General features: G+C 47.2%; 2 protein-coding genes across 4 annotated transcripts; one reads left to right on the top strand and one right to left on the bottom strand.

Moving 5' to 3' along the window:
- Positions 1-105: 105 nt before the first annotated feature.
- On the bottom strand, positions 106-3,499 carry agxtb (alanine--glyoxylate aminotransferase b). The gene is made up of 11 exons (XM_088396383.1): positions 3,126-3,499; positions 2,252-2,444; positions 2,111-2,175; positions 1,671-1,771; positions 1,511-1,581; positions 1,348-1,432; positions 1,166-1,264; positions 970-1,039; positions 782-877; positions 526-654; positions 106-451 (listed from the first exon to the last, which is right to left on the bottom strand). The coding sequence occupies exons 1-11, from the start codon at positions 3,384-3,386 to the stop codon at positions 344-346; spliced, it is 1,278 nt and encodes a 425-aa protein (XP_088252509.1). The 5' UTR covers positions 3,387-3,499; the 3' UTR covers positions 106-343.
- Positions 3,500-5,474: 1,975 nt separating this feature from the next.
- kif1ab (kinesin family member 1Ab) lies at positions 5,475-20,510 on the top strand. 3 transcript variants are annotated; one of them, XM_088396367.1, is made up of 48 exons: positions 5,475-5,700; positions 6,734-6,922; positions 7,568-7,641; positions 7,729-7,908; positions 7,991-8,059; positions 8,134-8,312; positions 8,408-8,519; positions 8,579-8,656; positions 8,727-8,792; positions 8,877-8,894; positions 8,972-9,050; positions 9,124-9,202; positions 9,373-9,515; positions 9,843-10,042; positions 10,178-10,257; positions 10,369-10,444; positions 10,509-10,588; positions 10,675-10,781; positions 10,879-10,962; positions 11,045-11,225; positions 11,290-11,362; positions 11,433-11,523; positions 11,593-11,741; positions 11,815-11,993; positions 12,079-12,216; positions 12,292-12,410; positions 12,493-12,578; positions 12,694-12,832; positions 12,934-13,117; positions 13,202-13,292; positions 13,358-13,476; positions 13,548-13,603; positions 14,200-14,308; positions 14,581-14,647; positions 14,884-14,968; positions 15,047-15,152; positions 15,338-15,361; positions 15,452-15,566; positions 15,637-15,770; positions 15,845-15,906; positions 15,983-16,128; positions 16,325-16,516; positions 16,601-16,672; positions 17,279-17,388; positions 17,517-17,636; positions 17,713-17,905; positions 17,987-18,105; positions 18,173-20,510. In XM_088396367.1, exons 2-48 carry the CDS (start codon positions 6,817-6,819, stop codon positions 18,228-18,230), a joined length of 5,127 nt encoding a protein of 1,708 aa, XP_088252493.1. In that variant the 5' UTR covers positions 5,475-5,700; positions 6,734-6,816; the 3' UTR covers positions 18,231-20,510. The 3 variants fall into 3 exon arrangements, with proteins under 3 accessions (XP_088252493.1, XP_088252494.1, XP_088252496.1); XM_088396368.1 differs by having other exon boundaries at positions 5,476-5,700; positions 9,912-10,042; XM_088396370.1 differs by lacking the exon at positions 15,338-15,361 and having other exon boundaries at positions 5,476-5,700; positions 9,912-10,042.
- The last annotated feature ends 125 nt before the right edge of the window (positions 20,511-20,635 follow it).

The raw sequence follows: 20,635 nt of genomic DNA, 5'->3' as shown, positions 1-20,635 counted from the left end.
CCCCCCAAAAAAAAAACCAAACAAAAAACATTTGATCTCTAGCAACCTGTTGCTGCTGTGTCTTAAATAATTTCTTGTTTTTTTGCTGCATGATGATGCCACAAATTGACAATTCAATCCACATTTATTGTCTGCTATCAGTGCTTTTTGCATAGACCACATGGTGTCCATTTGTCACTGATTTCCAAACTGCTCCTCAAAAAAAAAAAAAAAAAGTTCATGTTTTTGCAACCCATTTACAATCAAACGAACAAATTACGGCATTACACTTTATCATCAGCAATCCTTGCTTTGTTTCCTTTGTTCGTGGACACCAAGGTCTCTTTGGAAATGTTCTCCTTCGTTAAGCTGTGCTCTTTTTACAGTTTTTCAGCGCATCTGCCAAGGCGTGCAAGGCCATGTCGGCGTTACTCTTCTCACAGTTGTAGCCCATCAGTCCGATTCGCATCACCTAATGGAAAGAAAGTGTGTCAGTTTTCCAAGCATTGCTTTCAACTCATTTCCTTCATGTCAGCAGATGCTCACCATGCCGATGGAAGGACCCAGGCCTCCCGTCATCTCCATCTGATGATTCTTCATGATGTACATTAGCAACTCCCTCCAGTCGTAGCCGTCGGGGATGGCGATGGTGGTCACGGAGGGAAGCCTCAAATCCTGCAGAGCATTTCTCAAGGTGAAGACCGAAGAAGCATGCACAGGTGGTAAATGATAAAAAAAAAAAAAAAATCCTATTCTGTCGTCTTCCGCTAATTCAATTTACTTGTGTTGTTGTCTGGCTCACCTTGTCAGGGATGAAGAGTTTGAGGCCCAAGTCTTCCAGTCCTCTATACAGGTAGGCTGCCACCTCCTTGTGTTTCCTCCAAGACTCCTCCAAACCCTAGAGGGCGAACAAGAGCAATGTCAACTTTTTTTGTTTTACTTGGGCAAAATTTGTCACGCAATCCATCAACCTCTACTTAGTGCAGTTACCTTCTCAGCCAGAATAGCCAGACTCTCTCTCAAGGCGAAGAAACCCGACACGGGGCCAGTGTGGTGGTACCTTCAAAAAGGCCACACACAAACCCGGTAAAATACATATGTAGCCTAAAACGTAGTAAATTTGAATGGCTGTTTCGGTTGATCAATCCAAGCGGCGCTGCATTCGTGGGTCCAAACGTGATCTTACATTCTGGCTTCTTTGCCATCACACCCCCAGTAGTTGGACAAATGCGTCATGTCAAAGAGGTACGAGACTGGTTTCGTCTTCCTGTTAAACATCTTGTGGCTGTGCGGGGTTCAAAACGGAGACACTGGTGAGTTCCCGCCATCAGCACGATTGGGCGCGTCCGGCGAAAATTCCTTCCTTACCATGCTCTGTCATTAAACGAGATGGGAGCCGTGCCAGGCGGTGCGTTCAGGGCCTTCTGAGAACCCGTGTACAGGATGTCGATGTCTAACCGCATCACAAGGAGAAAGAATTTCAAAAGGCAATTGGAGATTTTGCACCATTGTTGATCCAGTGCTGTCTTACTTTGCTGATCCATAAAAATGGGCGTAGCCCCGAGTGATGCAACCGTGTCCACCAGGAAGAGGCAGCCGTGTCTAAAAAGAGAACACGAATCATGGGAAATAATTAAGTTGCCCTAAATGCATTTGCGCAGTGTGGCAGGGGCAGGCACTAGGGGGCGCACTTTCTGCAGATGTCTCCAATGCCATCGATTGGGTGGCACAGGCCGGCAGAAGACTCTCCGTGCGTTAGGAAGAACAGCACCGGCTTGTGTTTCTCGATAGCCTGCAAACATGTGGCGGCTGGTGGTTTATTGCAAAGTCAGATGTGAGTGACATGATTCAAATCACTTCGTAACAAGCAGCAGCAGTTTGGCAGATCATAAAAAAAATTCAAAGGAGTTTAAAATGTTTTTTTTTTGTAAATTGTGTAACAATTTAAAAAAATGGCAAAAACTGTTTGATTTCATAATTCCATTCTTTACAAACTCTACATGAATGACTCTTCTGTTCATTTCAATTAGGAATGATGATTTGATAGTTTTAAATGATGAATTTGGTCAGGGAAAGCATGAAACTCACCACTGTACTGGACCCATTTTTTCATAACTTGGCTCATTCTTACCTGTTCAATCTCTTTATTGCTGAAATAATTTCCCGGTGTTTTCTCGAGTTTATGTACATTCGCACCTACGAATTAAAAACACTGGTCAGCGACTGAAGGTCAAAGTGTTAGTCATGTCAATGCGAGTGTAAAAACACGTGCCCATTCTCTCCGCGATTTCCGCAACACGCTCGCCCCAAATCCCATTAATGGCGACGAGGACGCTCTCGCCGGGCTCCACCGTGTTAAAGACGGCGCACTCCATAGCGGCGTGGCCCGAGCCGCTCATGGACAGCGTCATGTTGTTCTCCGTTTGAAAGGCGTACTGGATCCCCTTCTTGATGTCATTCATGATCTAACACAAAAACAAAATGTGCATGTTTCATTTTTTGCTCTATCTAGTGGCATGCAAAAAAAAAAAAAAAAAAAAATCGCTGCTTGGTTTATATTTAACGTTTAAGGTCAATGCAAGAGGATTTAATCATGGAGGAATTTTTCTTTTTCTTCCTCACGATTTCAGTCAGAAAAATCACGTTTGAGACTTTTTGAAGCAATTTGGATCAAATTTAAGACAAATGTATATAATGTTTATGTACTGAGTTCCATTAGCAAAAGATTAAGAAATTGAAACTTTTTTAAATAGTTTTTTTTCCATTTAGATTTTTTGTACATTTATGGTGCAATACTTTTATAAACTACAGCTCAGTTATATTTAACTTAACAGCACAGTAAAGTACAATTTCCTTTCATCTTCAAAATGAAAATCTGTTTTGAATACCAGTCTTGTAATATGTGCAATACATTTCAATTGAATCTGCAATACATTCATTTGCTTTGTCAGTTTTTTTTTGTTTGTTTGTTTATTTCTTTTATTTAAGCTCTGTGTTAATGTTCCTGATGAACACTAAAACCCACTAGATTATTTTCTATTCTGTGTGAGCCACTCAGAAGGGATTGGAGTCCAAAGATCCTGATCCAGTGAAAATTCAAACGACAAAGCACGAGTTATCACTGACAACTTTGGAGTTTTCCTTACCTGATACATTTCTGGATGCAGGTGACCGATGATGGGCTTGGCCCCTGCAGCGAGGACACGCGGGGGCACGTTGGAGGGACCCGGTCCAAACAAGTAGCGTAGAGGTGCCTCGAGGGGCCGAAGCATGCACGCCGGCGGGGGGATGGCGACGGACGACGTGCAGCGGCTCCGCTCCGGGTGCTGTGCGAGCGGGCCCTCAAGGGTGGCGAGCGCCCGCCGGGCCAGCGACCCACTCCTCCGGCCGAACAGAGTCCGCTGCATCGTAGCTATTGTGTCCTGGGACGCCTGAGACTGAAGCTGAGTTGGAAGCCCCGTGCGTGTTTTGACTCCAGCTTTGGAAAGTGGACGGGTCTTTGACCTGTTGGGCACGGGGCGGCGTGCGTCATCGGATGGTGGGTAGGCTTTTGCACGCTCAATATTGACACCTAGTTGTTGCACATTTGATAGAAAACAAGGGGTAAACACAAAAACCGCCTACTTTGCCTCTAGTAACTTATTTATCAGCAGTTTTAGCAATGTATCATCAGGAAAAGACACAACAAACAGACAAAACAAACAAACAGCTTCCTTTGCTCCGACAGTTGATCAGAGAGCTCTCACAAATCTACACATGGTGTCATAGTGGCTCAAAGTTGCACAGTGGCAGCTCGACAGTTTAGAATAAAATAATTGACTTGAGTAATTCAATTCAAAAGGTGACATTCAGATTCACAAAGCCATTTCTTATCTTATTGATGTATCTAAAAAGAATTTTGAAAAGCAACCATTCAGGAAAATATAGAAAAACAGAGCAAAGCAAATGCCATGTACGCTACCGAATGCGATCTCATACTATTGATCTTTAAAGTAATTGTCTAAACTTTCTAGATCTGTTATGAATAATATTGCAAAAAACTTTTTTGCACCATAGTGCGCAAGTAAAGCAGCACACGGATGGTTAACTATTACAAAGACAGTTAATCGGTTCTAGAATAGACTTTCTCATTTAAAAAAAAAAAGCTACTTATTAACACAGCCAAATCACATTCTCTCCCAGCTGTTTATTCAAAAAGCGGAAAACCCCCCTCACAGTGCAGGAGCATCTTAGAACTGGTTCAGATTAGCTGCTGTTGTTGATTATTATTATTTTTATCCCCATCTATCTGCTCTTTTACTCGGAGTGACATTGGCTCAGGTGAGAGGAGGCTCCACTCTGCTCAGCCAATCAGCGACGATACGAGCACGCAACGCGCCACACACCCACGAGTGAGCACTGGTTACTTTCGAAACAATTGTCAAGTTTTACGTCACCTCGAAAATGTTGTGCAATTCACGTCAAGTCCGAATGCCTTTGACTTTGGAGTGGTTTTATATCACAACGTGAAAGGGCAAAAGTTTCTGTTTTTTTATTTGGGGTTGAAAATCTCATCCTTTTGTCATTGTGCTCTTATGTCATGCGTTGCGGTCTGAGCTGGCCTTATCGGTGTCTGGCTTGGTCAATAATTAGACCTTTGGTAAATAAGCGGGGGCCGTCGTTACCCTTTAGCGTTCTGGCCTTTGCACTGGACACACGACTTGAAATGTGGCCAAGCGGAGCAGGAATGAGGAGTACTCAGCATGTCAATAACAGCGTGCCAGCCGGTCAAGTCTGCCCGGCGACGCGGCTTGGTGCACCCAGTCCGATGTTTTTGTTTCCGAACATACAAGAGTGCCATTCCCACCGTTGCGCATGAGCGGACATTGGTCTAGTTTATGCGGCGGTCTTGGTGTTTTGATTTGGGAAGGATCTTGATCACTCAGATGAGTTGATAGCAAAGGACACAACAGCTCTGCTTTCAAAGGTGAAGGACCTTTGGCCTTAAAGGTGCAATAGCAACTGGACGAGTCCACCAAACATACATGTTGGCTTAATTTGGATATGTGAAGATACAGTTTCTGGGTCTCTCACTCTCAATGTAAAAACCTTTGTGATGGTTGAAATACAAGTGCCATTATTTTTTTTTGGGGGGGGGGGCGATAAGATTAACAAATAATTAACAAATTTGTGTCCAGTGTAGTTCTTGGTCATTTGTGTCCAGTGTAGTTCTTGGTCATCTTACTGCGTGGCAACAGATAACGGCAAGACACGAACTGCTATACACAGAATGGATTGCGTTCTTGGATATTTATTTGTCTTTTGTCATTTTACATAGTGACGTATTTATGTAATATTGTTGTTTTTGTTTGTGACTGTTCCTGAAGTCCATTCGACATCTGATGGATGCATAGATAGCTGTTGTATCATGGCTGGTGCTGATGCTGCTGCGACGTCATCACCGTACGCATCAGTAAGAGTGTCTGCTTTGCCCTGCAGTTAGACTGACAGGCGAGTAGACGGAGCATCCCGTTTATCCGCGCCCCCTCCCTTTCCTGCCTCCTCTCTCGCCGTTACTAATTCTCGTTTAAATTGACACTCACAGCCAGGCTCCCACCCTCCATCCCCTCCATCCGGCCAACATTTCCCCGGGCCGAGTGCAGTCGGGAGGGAAGGCTGCAAGCGGACCTAACGCGCGGCGGACAGACCAAATATAGACGGCTGCTGATTTTCGCCATCGAGGTAAACAACTCGTTTATGCTGGTTTCGCGACATCCATTTAATGAGGCGTATCACTTTGGTGGTGGGATGGCGACGAGGTTATGGATGGAGGCCCGGTGTCGATGTGACGACGTCGATGGTTTGCTGCGTCAGCGCATCCAAAAGAGTCCGAAATCCATCTGTGCGCAAATATGTGCCGTCGAGACATCAGTTGTTGACTTTGAATGTTTGCTTATAAACGCCAGCCAAACGCAGTCGTGCTGACGCAGTGGCCACATCGGACGATTCGGCTTGTGTTTACGCGGCCTGTTGTTTTTGAGGTGCGGCAAGATGGAGGAGCCAAGACAGAACGAGCATCCAGCTCGCAGCCCGCACCGAGAAGGACAATGCTGAAAATGTCGCCTCACTCTCCTCTTCTCAGATAATGTGCTGAATAGAATTACGATACAAATGATGGATTTACACATCGTAATTTAATTGGTTGAGCTCCTGAGTTTATTTTGATCAATCCTGACAAACGCAGTCAAGATTTTAAAAAAAATAATGTTTACTCTCAATTAGGAAGTGCGAATGATCATATTTTCAGAGCCAGTTAAAGTTAATGATCATCTAAAAATTGAATTATTCCCCACCCACCCATATTTAAGTGTTTACATTTGTTCCATTGGCTCCACAACCAATTTGTCATTTGCGCCTGAAAAATGTTCTTTGGCACTTGTCCTAAAATGTCTCGAATTAGATCGTCCAGAATGAAGGCCTTGACATTGCATCCTCCCATTCGAAGGTCTTAAAATACAACAGTGACAAAAATATCTTCGCTTTGTGATCTCTGAGAAGAATTTGAAATTATTCTTTGTTTTGTTTTTTTTTGTTTTCAAAAAATACATTCAAAATTGCTAGTTTTCTTTCAGGAGAGGCTTTGTTGTTTAAGTGTTGCTTTAATGGCGTTGTTATTTCTGAAGAATTGCTTTCTCGTCATGTTAAATTAATATTGCTGATTCAAACGATTGACGAAAGAAAAGTAATGATTGCAGTCTTGTTTCTACCTGTGCAGGTGTCCTGCCTGCCTGCTCGCGTGCGTGTGTTTAGCCACACAGCTTTTCAGCGCCGCTGCCCACTCCCACAGCCAGCAGTAACATGGCTGGGGCGTCGGTAAAAGTGGCGGTGAGGGTCCGGCCCTTCAACTCCAGGGAGATGGCCAAGGACAGCAAATGCATCATTCAGATGACGGGAAACACCACAAGTTAGTAACCACGGAGATGTTGCATTATCTTGGCCACCCCACTGTAAAATGTCTAGCTATGCCCCTGCTTGATATTACAGACACATTCAAATCAATTTGGGTGGACACAAAAGAGCAAATATTTTCAAAGACCCAAGTTAATCAGGAAGTTTGCCATTTTGCATTTGGAGCAGCCATTTTGCACCCCCCAGAAGAGAGCTTGGGGTGGCACACATGCACCATGCTGGCATCTTCTAATGTCGGCAAAGAGACAAAAGCTTCAGTCAGGACAGTGAGCATCGAAGCTCCTTTCTGTCCTCAGCAACGCAGCAGGGACTCACAAGGCCGCCTTGTTCTAGTTTGGCTGTCACTGGAGGGATGGGGATGAGGGGGGCAGCGTTGTCGCTGTTGTCGAATGAGCCGGTTTCAGCCAGAGACATTCACATTTGTCTCTTTGGCTCAGGACAGTGCCCCTTGAAGAAGCATCAACAACAGTCGGGAGAGCCCTTTATGGATTTATGATTAATAACAGGAAAAAAGCACGGCACAGTACCGGCATATATTCAGTCGTTCATATTTGGATAGATCCCGCAATAGTTTAACAAAGTGTGCCACTCTGAGTCGAATAACGAAAGCCGTGTTCATTTGATTTTTGCTCGATTGCAGCCATCCTGAACCCCAAACAGCCCAAAGAGAACAAGAGCTTCAACTTTGACTACTCGTACTGGTCTCACACCACGGTCAGTGGAAACAAACCGGCGTCCGATCGCCACGTGAGCAACGACATCTTCCCTGATTGAAAAGGCATATTTTGTCCGTGTGAGCAGCCCGAGGACAGCAACTATGCATCCCAGATGCAAGTGTACAAGGACATTGGCGAGGAGATGCTGCTCCACGCCTTTGAAGGCTACAATGTTTGCATCTTTGCATACGGCCAGACGGGAGCGGGCAAGAGCTACACCATGATGGGACGGCAGGAGACGGACCAGCAGGGCATCATACCGCTGGTACGCAAAAGCTTCTTCGGAGGAAGTAGTGCGCGCTGCTCTTCCGTAAATAACAACACTTCTTTTTTTTTTTTGCTTCTAGCTCTGCGAGGACCTTTTTACCAAGATCAGCGACAGCAATAATGACAACAGCATGTCGTACTCTGTGGAGGTAAGTTGACAAATTCAATTATTTTCCTTGGTACTTTTTATTATTATTTTTTTGACTTGGGCTGTTTGTCTCAGGTGAGCTACATGGAAATCTACTGCGAGCGCGTCCGTGACTTGCTGAACCCTAAAAACAAAGGCAACCTGCGAGTAAGAGAGCACCCGCTAATGGGGCCCTATGTGGAAGATTTGTCCAAGTTGGCCGTCACCTCTTACAATGACATCCAGGACCTGATGGATTCTGGAAACAAGGCCAGGTAGCGTTAAAGCGGTCCTTCTCAGATTGGGCCCACAAGGGGGGCGCAGTGTGACGGTGAGTTTTTTTTACGATGAATCCATCTTTTGATTTAAGAACCGTCGCTGCTACAAACATGAATGAGACCAGCAGCCGCTCACACGCCGTATTTAACATCATCTTCACTCAGAAGAAACACGACTCCGACAGTGACAACACGTCAGAAAAGGTACTCGAGGCAACCTCACTTCTTCTCACTGTTTTATTGTTCCAATTTCTCGTTCACAGGTCAGCAAAATCAGCCTGGTGGACTTGGCCGGGAGCGAGCGGGCCGACTCTACCGGCGCAAAAGGAACCAGACTGAAGGTAGAGTGCCGCGTCATTGGGTTCGACATGCCGATTTGCTCCAAACTTGCCGGTCTTTTGCGGGCTTTAGGAAGGCGCCAACATCAACAAATCGCTGACCACGCTGGGCAAAGTTATCTCTGCTTTAGCTGAGCAGGTACGTTCCTTCTCCAGCACAATGCATGTGACGTCAATCTTTCTATTAACTGGCTGGCGCTATCTCTTCCCTCCATTTTGGCAGGACTCGGCCCCAAACAAGGTTAGTCCTTCAAATCACGGATGGCCCAATATTGACTACGTTTTGTCCAACTAAATGCCAACTTTGAAATTGTGCAGAACAAGAAGAAGAAGAAGGTGGAGAGTTTTATTCCATACAGAGATTCAGTCCTGACGTGGCTACTGAGGGAGAACTTGGGTATGTGCATCCATCTTCAAAACATTTCAATTGTTTTATTTTGGGGCGGGTAAGATTGTTTTTGTGCTTTTAGGTGGAAACTCTCGCACCGCCATGGTGGCTGCTCTCAGTCCCGCCGATATCAACTACGACGAAACCCTCAGTACACTCCGGTGAGAACATGTCTCCTTGAATATTCAAATCATGTCAATAGTTCCACAACACTTCTTAAACAGTCTCAGAGATTTGTTCTCTGGCTTGTTTTAACACTTGAAAGTTGTTCATATCAAATTTTGGACCATGTTGCCCATGTGCTCTATTTTCAATTGTTTTTGTCTTTCAGGTACGCCGACCGCGCAAAGCAGATCCGCTGCAACGCCGTCATCAACGAGGACCCGAACAACCGTCTGGTGCGCGAGTTGAAAGAGGAGGTGGCTCGCCTCAAAGATCTGCTCTACTCTCAGGGCCTGGGCGATATCATCGAGAGTGAGTGGCACATGGCACGCAAATGCACACAGCTAGTTACAGACGCAGGAGTGACGAAGGATTGGCAACCAAAGAATGATTTGAGCTGCTCACTCAAAAGTTTCTTCTGAACTGTTAATGACATATTTTTCTAAGACAAGCTGGAATCCAGCTTGTGGTCATTTCTGTCCATCTGCCATGGCTTGGATTTATTTGAGCTTTCTCTTCTTTTCTATTCCTCCCTGCTCCCCCTCCCCCCTCGTGACTCTGCGTGTCCCGTCCCTCCCGATGTCGCCGATTGTCCTTTCCCACCTTCCGTCCGTTGGTCTGTCCATCTCTTTCTGACAGACCTGTGCGATTACAAGAACTTTGCGAATGATCGCCAGGCTGTCAATCAAAGGGGTGATCTCTCCACAGTGACCAACGCCATGACGGGCATGAGCCCCTCGCCCTCGCTGTCGGCCATGTCCAGTCGCGCCCCCTCCATCAGCAACCTCCACGATCGCATCTTCAGCCCAGCCAGCGAGGAGGCCATCGAGAGGCTCAAGGTTAGGCCGGACGAAGGCCCAAAATGCCACTGTTGTTTTCGTACTTCATGCTGCGTGTTGCGAGCCAAAATTTCGCTTGAGGTTTACCAAGTGCAATATTTTCTAGTTTCCTGATTTATTTGGGTTCCCCGACAGGAAACGGAGAAAATCATTGCGGAGCTCAACGAAACTTGGGAAGAGAAACTACGGCGCACCGAGGCCATTCGCATGGAGAGGTTGCTCCGGTTCTTCACTTTGCGCTCGATTGACGACACACGGCTCGGCGCAAAGCCGGAAAAATAAGACAGTTCGTGTCCTCACGGTGTGCGTTGCGTGTGTTTCTGCAGAGAGGCCCTCCTGGCCGAGATGGGCGTTGCCATGAGAGAAGATGGAGGCACCGTTGGCGTTTTCTCCCCCAAAAAGGTCCCCTAAATTCTCCTTAGCTACCTACTCGATCCAAATCTAAATGTTTTTTCTTTTTCTTCAGACGCCGCATCTGGTCAACCTTAACGAGGACCCGCTGATGTCCGAATGTCTCCTTTACTACATAAAAGACGGCATCACAAAGTAAGTCGTGTGCGCTTACTTTTGATTTGGCCATTGTGTCCCTCTTGCACGTGTTCATTCACGTCACGTGTCTTCCGCCTGGTTAGGGTCGGTCGCGAGGATGCCAAGGCGCGCCAGGACATCGTACTCAGCGGCCATTTCATCCGAGATGAACACTGCACCTTCAGTAGCACCACAGGCCCGCAGGGAGAAGGTGGCTGTATATATTCACATGCTCAAATGTCAAGGCTGGATTCTCATCTCATCATTCTCATCTATTCTCATCTCACCTAGTGTTTTTCTTTCAACAGGTTGCGTGATTCTGGAGCCATGTGAGAATGCAGAGACCTACGTGAATGGAAAGCGAGTCACGTCGCCCACAGTGCTGCGCTCAGGTAGGGCTGCAAAAAGCAAAGAGATACGTACTTGTAAATAGAGGAAGAGGAAATGTTGACTTGGAAAGTGTGCCCAATTCAGGCAACCGCATCATCATGGGCAAGAGTCACGTGTTCCGCTTCAACGATCCCGAGCAGGCCCGGCTGGAGCGGGAGAGGACGCCGTGCGCCGAGACGCCGGTAGAGCCCGTCGACTGGGCCTTCGCTCAGAGGGAGCTGCTGGACAAGCAAGGCATCGACATGAAGCAGGAGATGGAGCAGAGGTGCCAAAGAGCGCCTTGCAATATTTTGTCAACAGTACAACAACAACAACAACATTTTTTGCAGGCTTCAGGAGCTTGAGGACCAGTATCGCAAAGAAAGAGAAGAAGCCAGTATCTTGCTTGAGCAACAGAGGCTGGTAAGCACAAGCTTGAAAAAACAGCAACAACATGTCATGAGACTTTTTTTTTTTTTTTTCCTCTTTCCAGGACTACGAAAGTAAGCTGGAGGCTCTCCAGAAGCAAGTGGACTCCCGGTACCTGGAATCACCCGAAGAAGAAGAGGAACCAGAGGAAGAAGGTGAAGTTCGCATCAAGCGAGAAATGATTCCGTTCTACTCATAATGTCTTGTTTTGGTTCCCTCTGCAGTGCCGTGGACCAAGCGTGAGACTGAGCTGGCTCTGTGGGCTTTCCGCAAGTGGCGCTTCTACCAGTTCACCTCGCTGCGGGATCTGCTTTGGGGCAACGCCATCTTCCTCAAGGAGGCCAACGCCATTAGTGTGGAGCTGAAGAAGAAGGTGGCCAATCCTCAGCTCAAAGCATAACACGTGCCACACGGACCAATGCAAACTATGCGGACATCCTCTTCAGGTCCAGTTCCAGTTTGTCCTTCTGACGGACACGCTGTACTCCCCGCTGCCGCCTGACCTGCTGCCCCACAGTGAGACCAAGGAGAGGGAAAGGCGACCCTTCCCGCGCACCATCGTGGCCGTTGAGGTACAGGACCAAAAGAACGGAGCCACGCATTACTGGACTCTGGACAAGCTCAGGTACTTTGCTTTTGGCCTTGACTGGCAACGCAGTTCCAAGACAGTTTGGCCTCGGCGGAGGTCTCCTCACAGCTCTGACTCGTAGGCACAGACTGGACCTGATGAGAGAAATGTACGATCGGGCCGCCGAGCTCCCGAGCAGCGCCGTGGAAGACTGCGACCACGCCCTCACCGGCGGCGACCCCTTCTACGACCGCTTCCCGTGGTTCCGTCTGGTTGGCCGGTGAGTCGCAAGCGATCCTCGATTTGCTTTTGAGTTCTGGGCTCTATGAGTTGGGCTCTATCTGGTTCTCCTCAGGGCGTTTGTGTACCTGAGCAACCTGCTGTATCCTGTTCCGTTGGTCCATCGAGTGGCCATCGTCAGCGAGAAGGGTGAAGTGAAGGGCTTCCTCAGAGTGGCTGTGCAGTCTATTTCAGGTCAGAAGTCAAAAGTGGGCGGGGTTATTGAAAATGTGGAAAAAGCGAATAAGTCTAACCTCAAGTGTTGTTTTGTCTCCAGCGGATGAAGAAGCTCCAGATTATGGTTCTGGTGTGAGGCAGTCTGGCACGGCCAAGATCTCCTTTGAAGATAAACAGTTTGAAAAGGTGTCCTCTTTTGGTGCTTTCGTTTGGCTTCCAGTTTCCAAGAAAAAAAAAAATGCAAGAAAAGGGCACGCCATTCTGAATTGATTGTGTTGATGCTTTTTCTTTCTGTCTCCAGTTCCAGACTGAGTCTTGTCCACCAGTGGGTCTTTCCCACTCCAACACGTCCCAGGAGGAGCTCCGCATTGTGGAAGGAGAAGGACAAAACGCTGAGGTGGGCATATCTGCAGACGAAGTCAACAACAACACGTGTGAAGGTGAGGACGAGCGCTTCACTGCACATGGTATCTGAGTTATGATCTCAGTTATGGTATGTTATTTATTTATTTATTTATTCATTTATTTATTTTGACCGTAGCGACCCCAGAGCCTCCACCCAGTCCCTTGAAGAGCTCAGGACTTGCTCTGGACCTTCCTTTGGAGCTCTCGCCGGAGAAGGCTTTGGCACACCTGAAGATAGGCAGCACCTTCACCTTCAGAGTCACTGTCTTGCAGGCCTCCAGCATCTCGGCCGAGTACGCCGACATCTTTTGCCAGTTCAAGTGAGTCGACTGCGATCACACTTATGATGAAACTGAAGCTGAGTTGTCTGGGAGGACGAACAAAACTTCGCTTGTGTTTTCCAGCTTCATCCATCGCCACGACGAGGCCTTTTCCACCGAGCCGCTGAAGAACACCGGCAGGGGGCCGCCGCTTGGCTTTTACCACGTGCAAAATGTAAGAAGTGGATGTTGCGATGTCGCCTCCGCAGTATCAGACCCGTGCTGATCTTCTGCCCTCAGATCTCCGTGGAGGTGACCAAGTCGTTCGTGGAGTACATCAAGAGCCAGCCCATCGTCTTTGAAGTGTTTGGTCACTATCAGAAGCAGCCTTTCCCGCCCCTCTGCAAGGATCTCATCAGGTCAGTATGGACAGTCGCCATCTTTAATACACCTGAAAGGTTTCTACATGGGAGCTTTCTGTGCCTTTCAGTCCACTGAGACCTTCCAGAAGGCACTTTCCCAGAGTGATGCCTTTGTCCAAACCAGGTGAGCTGCATTTCATCCTCACATGAAAAACAGCCAGTGACCACTGAGTGCGAGAGCCAAAATGTTTCAAGTTCAAACAAATATATCTATTCCTGATCAGCAATTGATTTTGCCAAGGTTTCCCCGTGACCCTGACTCGCTTAACTGCTCTTCAATGGACAAGGATGACTGTAGAAGTTGTGTAAAGTGTTAATAATTCATCAGATCAGCCGAGTATCACGATAGTGGAGGTGCTTGACCTGAGCGAGCGAGCAGATAATCAACGTACAGTGTGTGAAATGCATCAAAAGAGCTGACAGTATCAGCTACCCCTAATCAGTCAAAACTCGATTTTGCGCCGTAAAAGACTCAAGAAGCTTCATATTATCATATCGCTTAACTAATCAGTCATGTGGCTCTCCACTCCGTCCGTATCTGTTAACTAATGATTGGCAACCGCTGTACACGTACTACAGGAACGATCAGGTGTGCCATGGGAAACGATCCGGTCTTGCATAATTGCTTCGGAAAAATGAGAGAATTCATTTGTTAATTCATCTGTGCGTGCCAGCGATGTATCGGGTTACATTTCAGATTGCGTGTCTCTTGTGTCGCAGTGCCAGCCACCAAGCTCAGCACTCTGACCCGCTCGGCCGCCGGTCCGTGTCACTCCAAGCATGACCTCATGGTCTTCTTTGAGATCTGTGAACTGGAAGCCAGTGGAGAGTGAGTTTCAACTCGGTCGGATCCAACCGTGTGCTAAGATTTTGGATTTGTCTTCACGTAGTATTTGCTATGCAAATCATTTGAATAATCAAATCATTGTGGATTCCAAAAGAAGCCAAGCTGCCTGAACCAAAGTCAAGCCACTGTACCACAAAACCATCACGGCTTTGTAAACATGTTCATTTGAATTTTATATCCTTTAAATTTCATATTTGATATTTATTTTTTTATATTTTGTGGCATATATTCATCAATTGTCGGTTGTCTTCTAGTTACATCCCAGCTGTCGTCGACCACCGAGGCGGGATGCCCTGCCACGGCACCTACCTCCTACATCAGGTATTCATATCAAATATATTAGTAACATTTGTTACTCACAGCAACACTTGCCATTTTCATTTGCCTCAAATGTATCTCTATCTTGATGTCGACATGGAACGCGAAGCGCTTTTGACAGGCTCATGAAAATGAGCATCGCCATAGCACTCAATCTAAAAAAAAATCTATTGAGGATTTGGCTCAAGTGTGTGTGTGTTCCACCATCATCAAGTTGTTGCTTCTCGCTGACTCCGCAGGGTATCCAGAGGAGAATCACAGTGACCATCGCTCATGAAAATGAGAACGACATTGAATGGAAAGAGGTGAAAGAGCTCGTGATTGGTGAGTATACCCAAACATGTCATCTCGGGGATTTGGAGCGAACCCACGGGAACGTATTTGCTATTTCTTCCAAACCAGGTCGCATCCGAAACACCCCGGAGGCTGACGAGACCATCGTAGACCCCAACATCCTCTCGCTGAACATCCTCTCTTCTGGATATTTCTGGCCAAAACATGACGACAAGTATGCGTCTCTTCAACTTACTTTTGCACACCGCAAGAACGAAGCGTTCGTTCACAGTGCTTCGCATCACGTAGCGCCTCATTTGAGCCCAACGTAGTAGCTCCTCTACCTCCTCTTTTGACTTCTAATCAACTCATCTACGATTTGCTTTGCATGACTCTAATTTCCTTCTTCCCTACCGGCAGCGTCTCCTTGGGAGTTGATCATAGGTATTTCTTTATGGGCCCGACCGATGGCTTCCACCATTTCCTCCTTCAAAAGCATTGAGGCGGAATCCTAACACGTTTCTCTGATGCCAGGACCTTCTACCGCTTCGAGGCAGCGTGGGACAGCTCCATGCACAACTCCCTGCTCCTGAATCGAGTTACGCCTTACGGAGAGAAGATCTACATCACCCTCTCGGCCTACCTGGAGGTCTGTCAAAGACGGAGAGATGGACGGACGGACGGATGGATTGGAATTGCCTTGTGTCTCCTTTAAACAGATGGAGAACTGCACTCAGCCGACAGTCATCACCAAAGATTTCTGCATGGTGTTCTACTCCCGTGATACCAAACTTCCCGCGTCCCGTTCCATCCGAAACCTCTTCAGCACAGGCTGCCTCAGGCCTTTGGAGAGGTGGGAAATTGTCCCACTTGTCCCACTTGAGTGGATTGTTCACTGGCCTGTACTGTGTCACCGCTCTGTCTCAGTAACCGCGTGACCGGAGTCTACGAGGTGACGCTCTGCTACGTGGCCGACAATGGCAGTCCAGGTGAGAGCTTGTGGGAGTCAATTGTCAATTGTTTTTGGATTTTTATTTGAATGCATTCTTTTTTTTTTGTCTTCAGGAATGCAGCGACGTCGCAGGCGGGTGCTGGACACGTCGGTGGCGTACGTCCGAGGGGAGGAGAACCTGGCTGGGTGGAGACCTCGCAGTGACAGCCTCATTTTGGACCACCAGTGGGAGCTGGAGAAGCTCAGCTTACTTCAGGAGGCGAGTGAAGCGGGGCACACACAAAGGCCCCATTGTCTGATGCGTTGCCCTTGGTTGTCATGGTAACGAAGGCTGCTAAAACGTAGCTTTGAATCCCCAATGAAGTGATACGGAACCAGGGAATTTTCATCCATCCCCGTCAAAATGAATAGCAAATATTAAAAGATAAGAAAACAATTCTTACCACGCTCCTCAGGTGGAAAAGACCCGGCATTACCTGCTGCTGAGGGAGAAGCTGGAGGCCACTCTGCTGGCCGGCCAAGATGCTCTCTGCAAGTGCGGCGGCGACATCAGCGACTTGGCCAAGAGTCCCGTCCTTGGCAGGAGTCCTCTCGGCAGCCCGGCACTGGACAGCCCCAACCAGCGGCAGAGGGAGCTGGCTGCCAAGGTGAGGGGAGCCTCGGCAACTCTCAACAGCTTGCCCCTCCCTCTTCTGTGGACATTTAACACCAGCTTTTTGTTTTCATGCAAGTGTCTGCGTCTGCTGATGCACACCTTCAACAGGGACTACAGCCAGGTGAGCAGCAGTGCCAGTGAGAGCAAGGTGAGCCCCTGCCCAAAGCCTCTAATCCGACCCTCGGAAACCTTTAGCCACCAAGCCCTGCTCTCCACGACTTACCTTTTCATCACATATTCTTTCACTATTTTTTGAAGGCATCTCCTAATACCTCGTTTTTTTCCCTCACCTTGTCACTGTCGCGCTTGAGTCCAGAGGATAACACAGTTTTATTTTCTTGAAAGCTTTTTCCTTTTTCTCTATTTTTATTAGGAAATGAACATGATTTTCAATGTTTCTTCTTTTTTGGATGGAAGTAATTGTAATTGTGCTTCAAATGACATTCTCAAGCATCCAAGAAAAAACACATGACGTCTATTAACATTCACGAGTGATACTAATCACTTTTCAACTCCAGCCTGTCCTCCAGAATAACACATCTCCCATTTAATGACTCCTTGACAAAATCTGTAGGGACGCACTTATCTTCCTGCTAACCTTTCATGTTGCTCCTGCATGGCCATTTTAACACCACCCAAGGGGCTCTTAGACTAGCCGGACAGTGCCGAGTTGCAAATTGACCAAACCTTGAATGGCGGCGCGCGCCGCGCCGCGCGTGCCTTGCTCTACATGCTTGTTCGTGTGTCTCCAAAGCTCTCCGAGATATCGGCGTCCATCATGAGAGAGGCATCCGTGTCCACGCTCAGCACACTCACGCCGTCCTCCACCTGCCCTTCGCTGATTGAGGGCCACTTTGACATCAGGTGCGTGTTGCGACGGCGTCCATTTGAAGCTTCATTTCGACGCAACTGACTGTCAAGGAGCCGTGTTAATTTGGCGCCACCTAGTGGCATCTTGCTGCAATTGAAGTACGTTGTCATTTGTGCGGTAGACACGCCGAGCCCGGTTCCGGAGCATCCAGCCCTGATCTGGACCCGTTCAGCCCGATAGACAGAAAGAAAGCGCTGAAAGGCTGCAGCTTTGTTCCGGACATTCAGGAGATTCGAGTCAGGTGGGTATGGTCTCGTTGAGCCACGCGGCCGGCCATTCCAAACGCATTGGCTCATATCCGTTGCGGTTGCGCACAGCCCCATCGTGTCCAAGAAGGGCTACCTCCACTTTCTGGAGCCACACGCCAGCGGCTGGGTCAAACGCTACGTGGTGGTGCGCCGGCCCTACGTATACCTGTACCGCAGCGAGAAGGACGCCGTGGAGCGAGCCGTCATCAACTTGTCGTCAGCCAAGGTGGAATACAGCGAAGACAAGCAAACCTTGCTGCGGGTACGAGCCCGAAGCCTCTCAAGCGACTCCTTGCCAAATGAGCGCCGCCAGTCACCTGGATTGCTTTTCTCCCGTGTGCAGACGCCAAACACGTTTGCCGTGTGCACTGAGCATCGTGGGATCCTGCTTCAAGCCACCAATGACAAAGAGATGCACGACTGGCTTTATGCCTTCAATCCTCTCTTGGCGGGTACCATCAGGTGAGTGTCGGCAGCAGTTGCATCCCATCGAACGGAAAGTTGCACAACTTTCATATTGTTGCCGCAGGTCCAAACTGTCCAGAAGAAAGTCGGTCCAATCGGCGCCGGTGGCCCAGAGGATGTGAGATGAGACTCTTCATGGGCATCCTTGAAAGTGAAAAACCACCGACTCTGGTATCTTACATAGGCACTGGAAATACCCTTTGAAAAATCTCCCCAACATGTCGACGGCGCCCAGTCACATACGTGTAGCTAGCCCTTCCTTTCTTGTTAGCAAGATGGCTAATAAGTTTTTTTTGTACACAGTGCCACCCGGTGGGAGGGGCGGGCGGGGTCCTCTGCATGACGATAACGCTAGTTTGCGTATTCGATCCTATTATACACTTTTCGCTTCGGAGGCGTGACAGTACAACAATACATGAAATGTCACGTGGCTAGTGAAAGCGTGTCGTACTCGTACTAGTCGCCCATCGCTACTCGTACGAGCAGCGTGCATCAGTGCACAATTTTGCCTCACAAGTAGCATGTAGTTGGCCGACTAGCATGCTAAAGTTGTCTGCACAAACATAGCCTGACAAAAAAGTTAGTAGTTAGACAGTCGTTCAACTTGTGCGCTGAATTATCTTACTTGCTTTCCGGGTCAGGTTAGGTTACATGAAAATCAAGACCAAATTTAAAGGTCAACTATAATTTTCTATTACGCCCCAGAAAGAAAATCACACAAGATAACACCCTGGCCTTTAAAAGAGGGGGGGAAAGAAACGATCATCCCCTGTGCATATTATCACAAAGTAATGTTGTGTATTGTTGTATTATGTTTGAATAAGTTGTGATGGAACTAGCGACCAATTTTGTTGCACGGCACTTTATCGTTCTTGTTGAGTCGTTGCTTTACCAAAGCTTTTTTTTGTGTGTGTGCATAGTTTGCGCTTGTTTTACCAAACTTTATCGTGTCAAGATGACAAAAAGAGTTCAACTTAAAGTTACATAATTATCCTGTGCTGTAGAATTTAGGAGAAACTAGCGTAGATAAACTAGATCCAACTGGTAGATTGTTTTTTAATTGTAGGAGACATAGACCTCATTACCTTCCCTCGTTGAGTATAGCATTAAAATGACAACATTTGGAAAGATTTTCTTTTGGGGGGGCAAGAGGAACATTGTTTTTTCTGTTTTGCATTGTGCGACCCAGTCCAGAATTTGTCTTTTTTAGTCAGTGTTGTTTCAGATTCCTGCAAAACAATTGGAACGATTTTGCAGAGGAAAAGTCCACACAGCATCTAGTACCTCCCCCTTTCTCAAACAAATAGTTTTAATTTTTTGCTCGATGAAATCAATGAGCATCCTCGTATGCCTATCCCAAAGTTACTTTGTAGCAACTCAACAATCATTTCCAGTGCAATGAAATGAAATTGGACCCTTCCCCGGGGCACATTGTTGGGAATGGCCACACTGAGATGATCCCCCCCGAAACAGAATGACATTTTGAAAAAGGAAAGGTTTGTCAAAGACTCGATCTGCCAACCATGGGCTCTTTTGTCTTGCAGGCTACAGGCTGGCCAACCTGTTTAGTCGTGCGTGGGATGGCCCGAAATGAAAACATAAATGTCATTCTGCACGGTTTGGCTCATCTCAGTCGAAAACGTCGGTCAGAGGGATTTTAGATGACCTTCGATGCGCTTCAATTTTATTTATTCAAGTAGAATCGGCCACATGTACATTAAACCGCACTGCAGGTCAAAGTACCCACTTCTGATTTTTATTTGTTTCTATGTTACAAGTAACATGTGGCTTAGCAATATTAAGTATGATACGTACTATTAAAGGTGACGAACTTGACTTACACACACATGCAGTTAAAAACAGTTTCAAAGTCATTCGAGTATCCTAAGAAAACGAAATGAGGGATTTATGATCTTTTTCTGGATTCATCTAACATGTGACGTTATTCAGGGCCTCGATAGTGTATCCATTTGTGTGCACTGTGCGCCTCGCTTTGTGTCGGCCTGCTTCTTTCCGGTCGGAGCCAAGCATGCGGGTCCGTATGTACGTAGTCCCCCACCTCCTCCTCCTCTTCCTCTTTCTCCTGCTGCCTCTAAAAGATCTGCTGTAAACTGAAGTCACCACTCCCCAATCTTTGTAACGGATCCTCCCTTCTGCCTCTGTCTTGTATATAGTACAGTAAACGATGCGTTGCGGTGTGCGAGGGTCTCTTCCGAGCTCTTTTCTGTCCACCACTGAGAATGGAAATATTCCTAACCAGTCTTGCAGGGTGATCATCGATCGTTTTTTGCACTTTTGCCCACGTCTTCAACTCACTTTTATCTTCTCTGTTCTTCTCGTGACTTGTCAAGAGATGGAAAAAAAAAAAACATAATCAGAATAAATGAGTGTTCAAATGTGAACGGATGCTCACATTGTCGTGTTGTTTGACGGAGACACGTTTTAACTGACTTCCTTAAGTCTGTTTTTTGTTTTTGCTGGTGCTCCAACTTGGCGGGCGGCGAGAAGATCCACAAGCACTTTGAAG

Source organism: Syngnathus floridae, chromosome 14 (assembly GCF_059516105.1).
Source record: "Syngnathus floridae isolate MCC-2025c chromosome 14, RoL_Sflo_1.0, whole genome shotgun sequence".
Lineage (NCBI taxonomy): Eukaryota > Metazoa > Chordata > Actinopteri > Syngnathiformes > Syngnathidae > Syngnathus > Syngnathus floridae.
The sequence above is the reverse complement of the archived record's forward strand: the minus strand, read 5'-3'. Positions and strand labels throughout refer to the sequence as shown.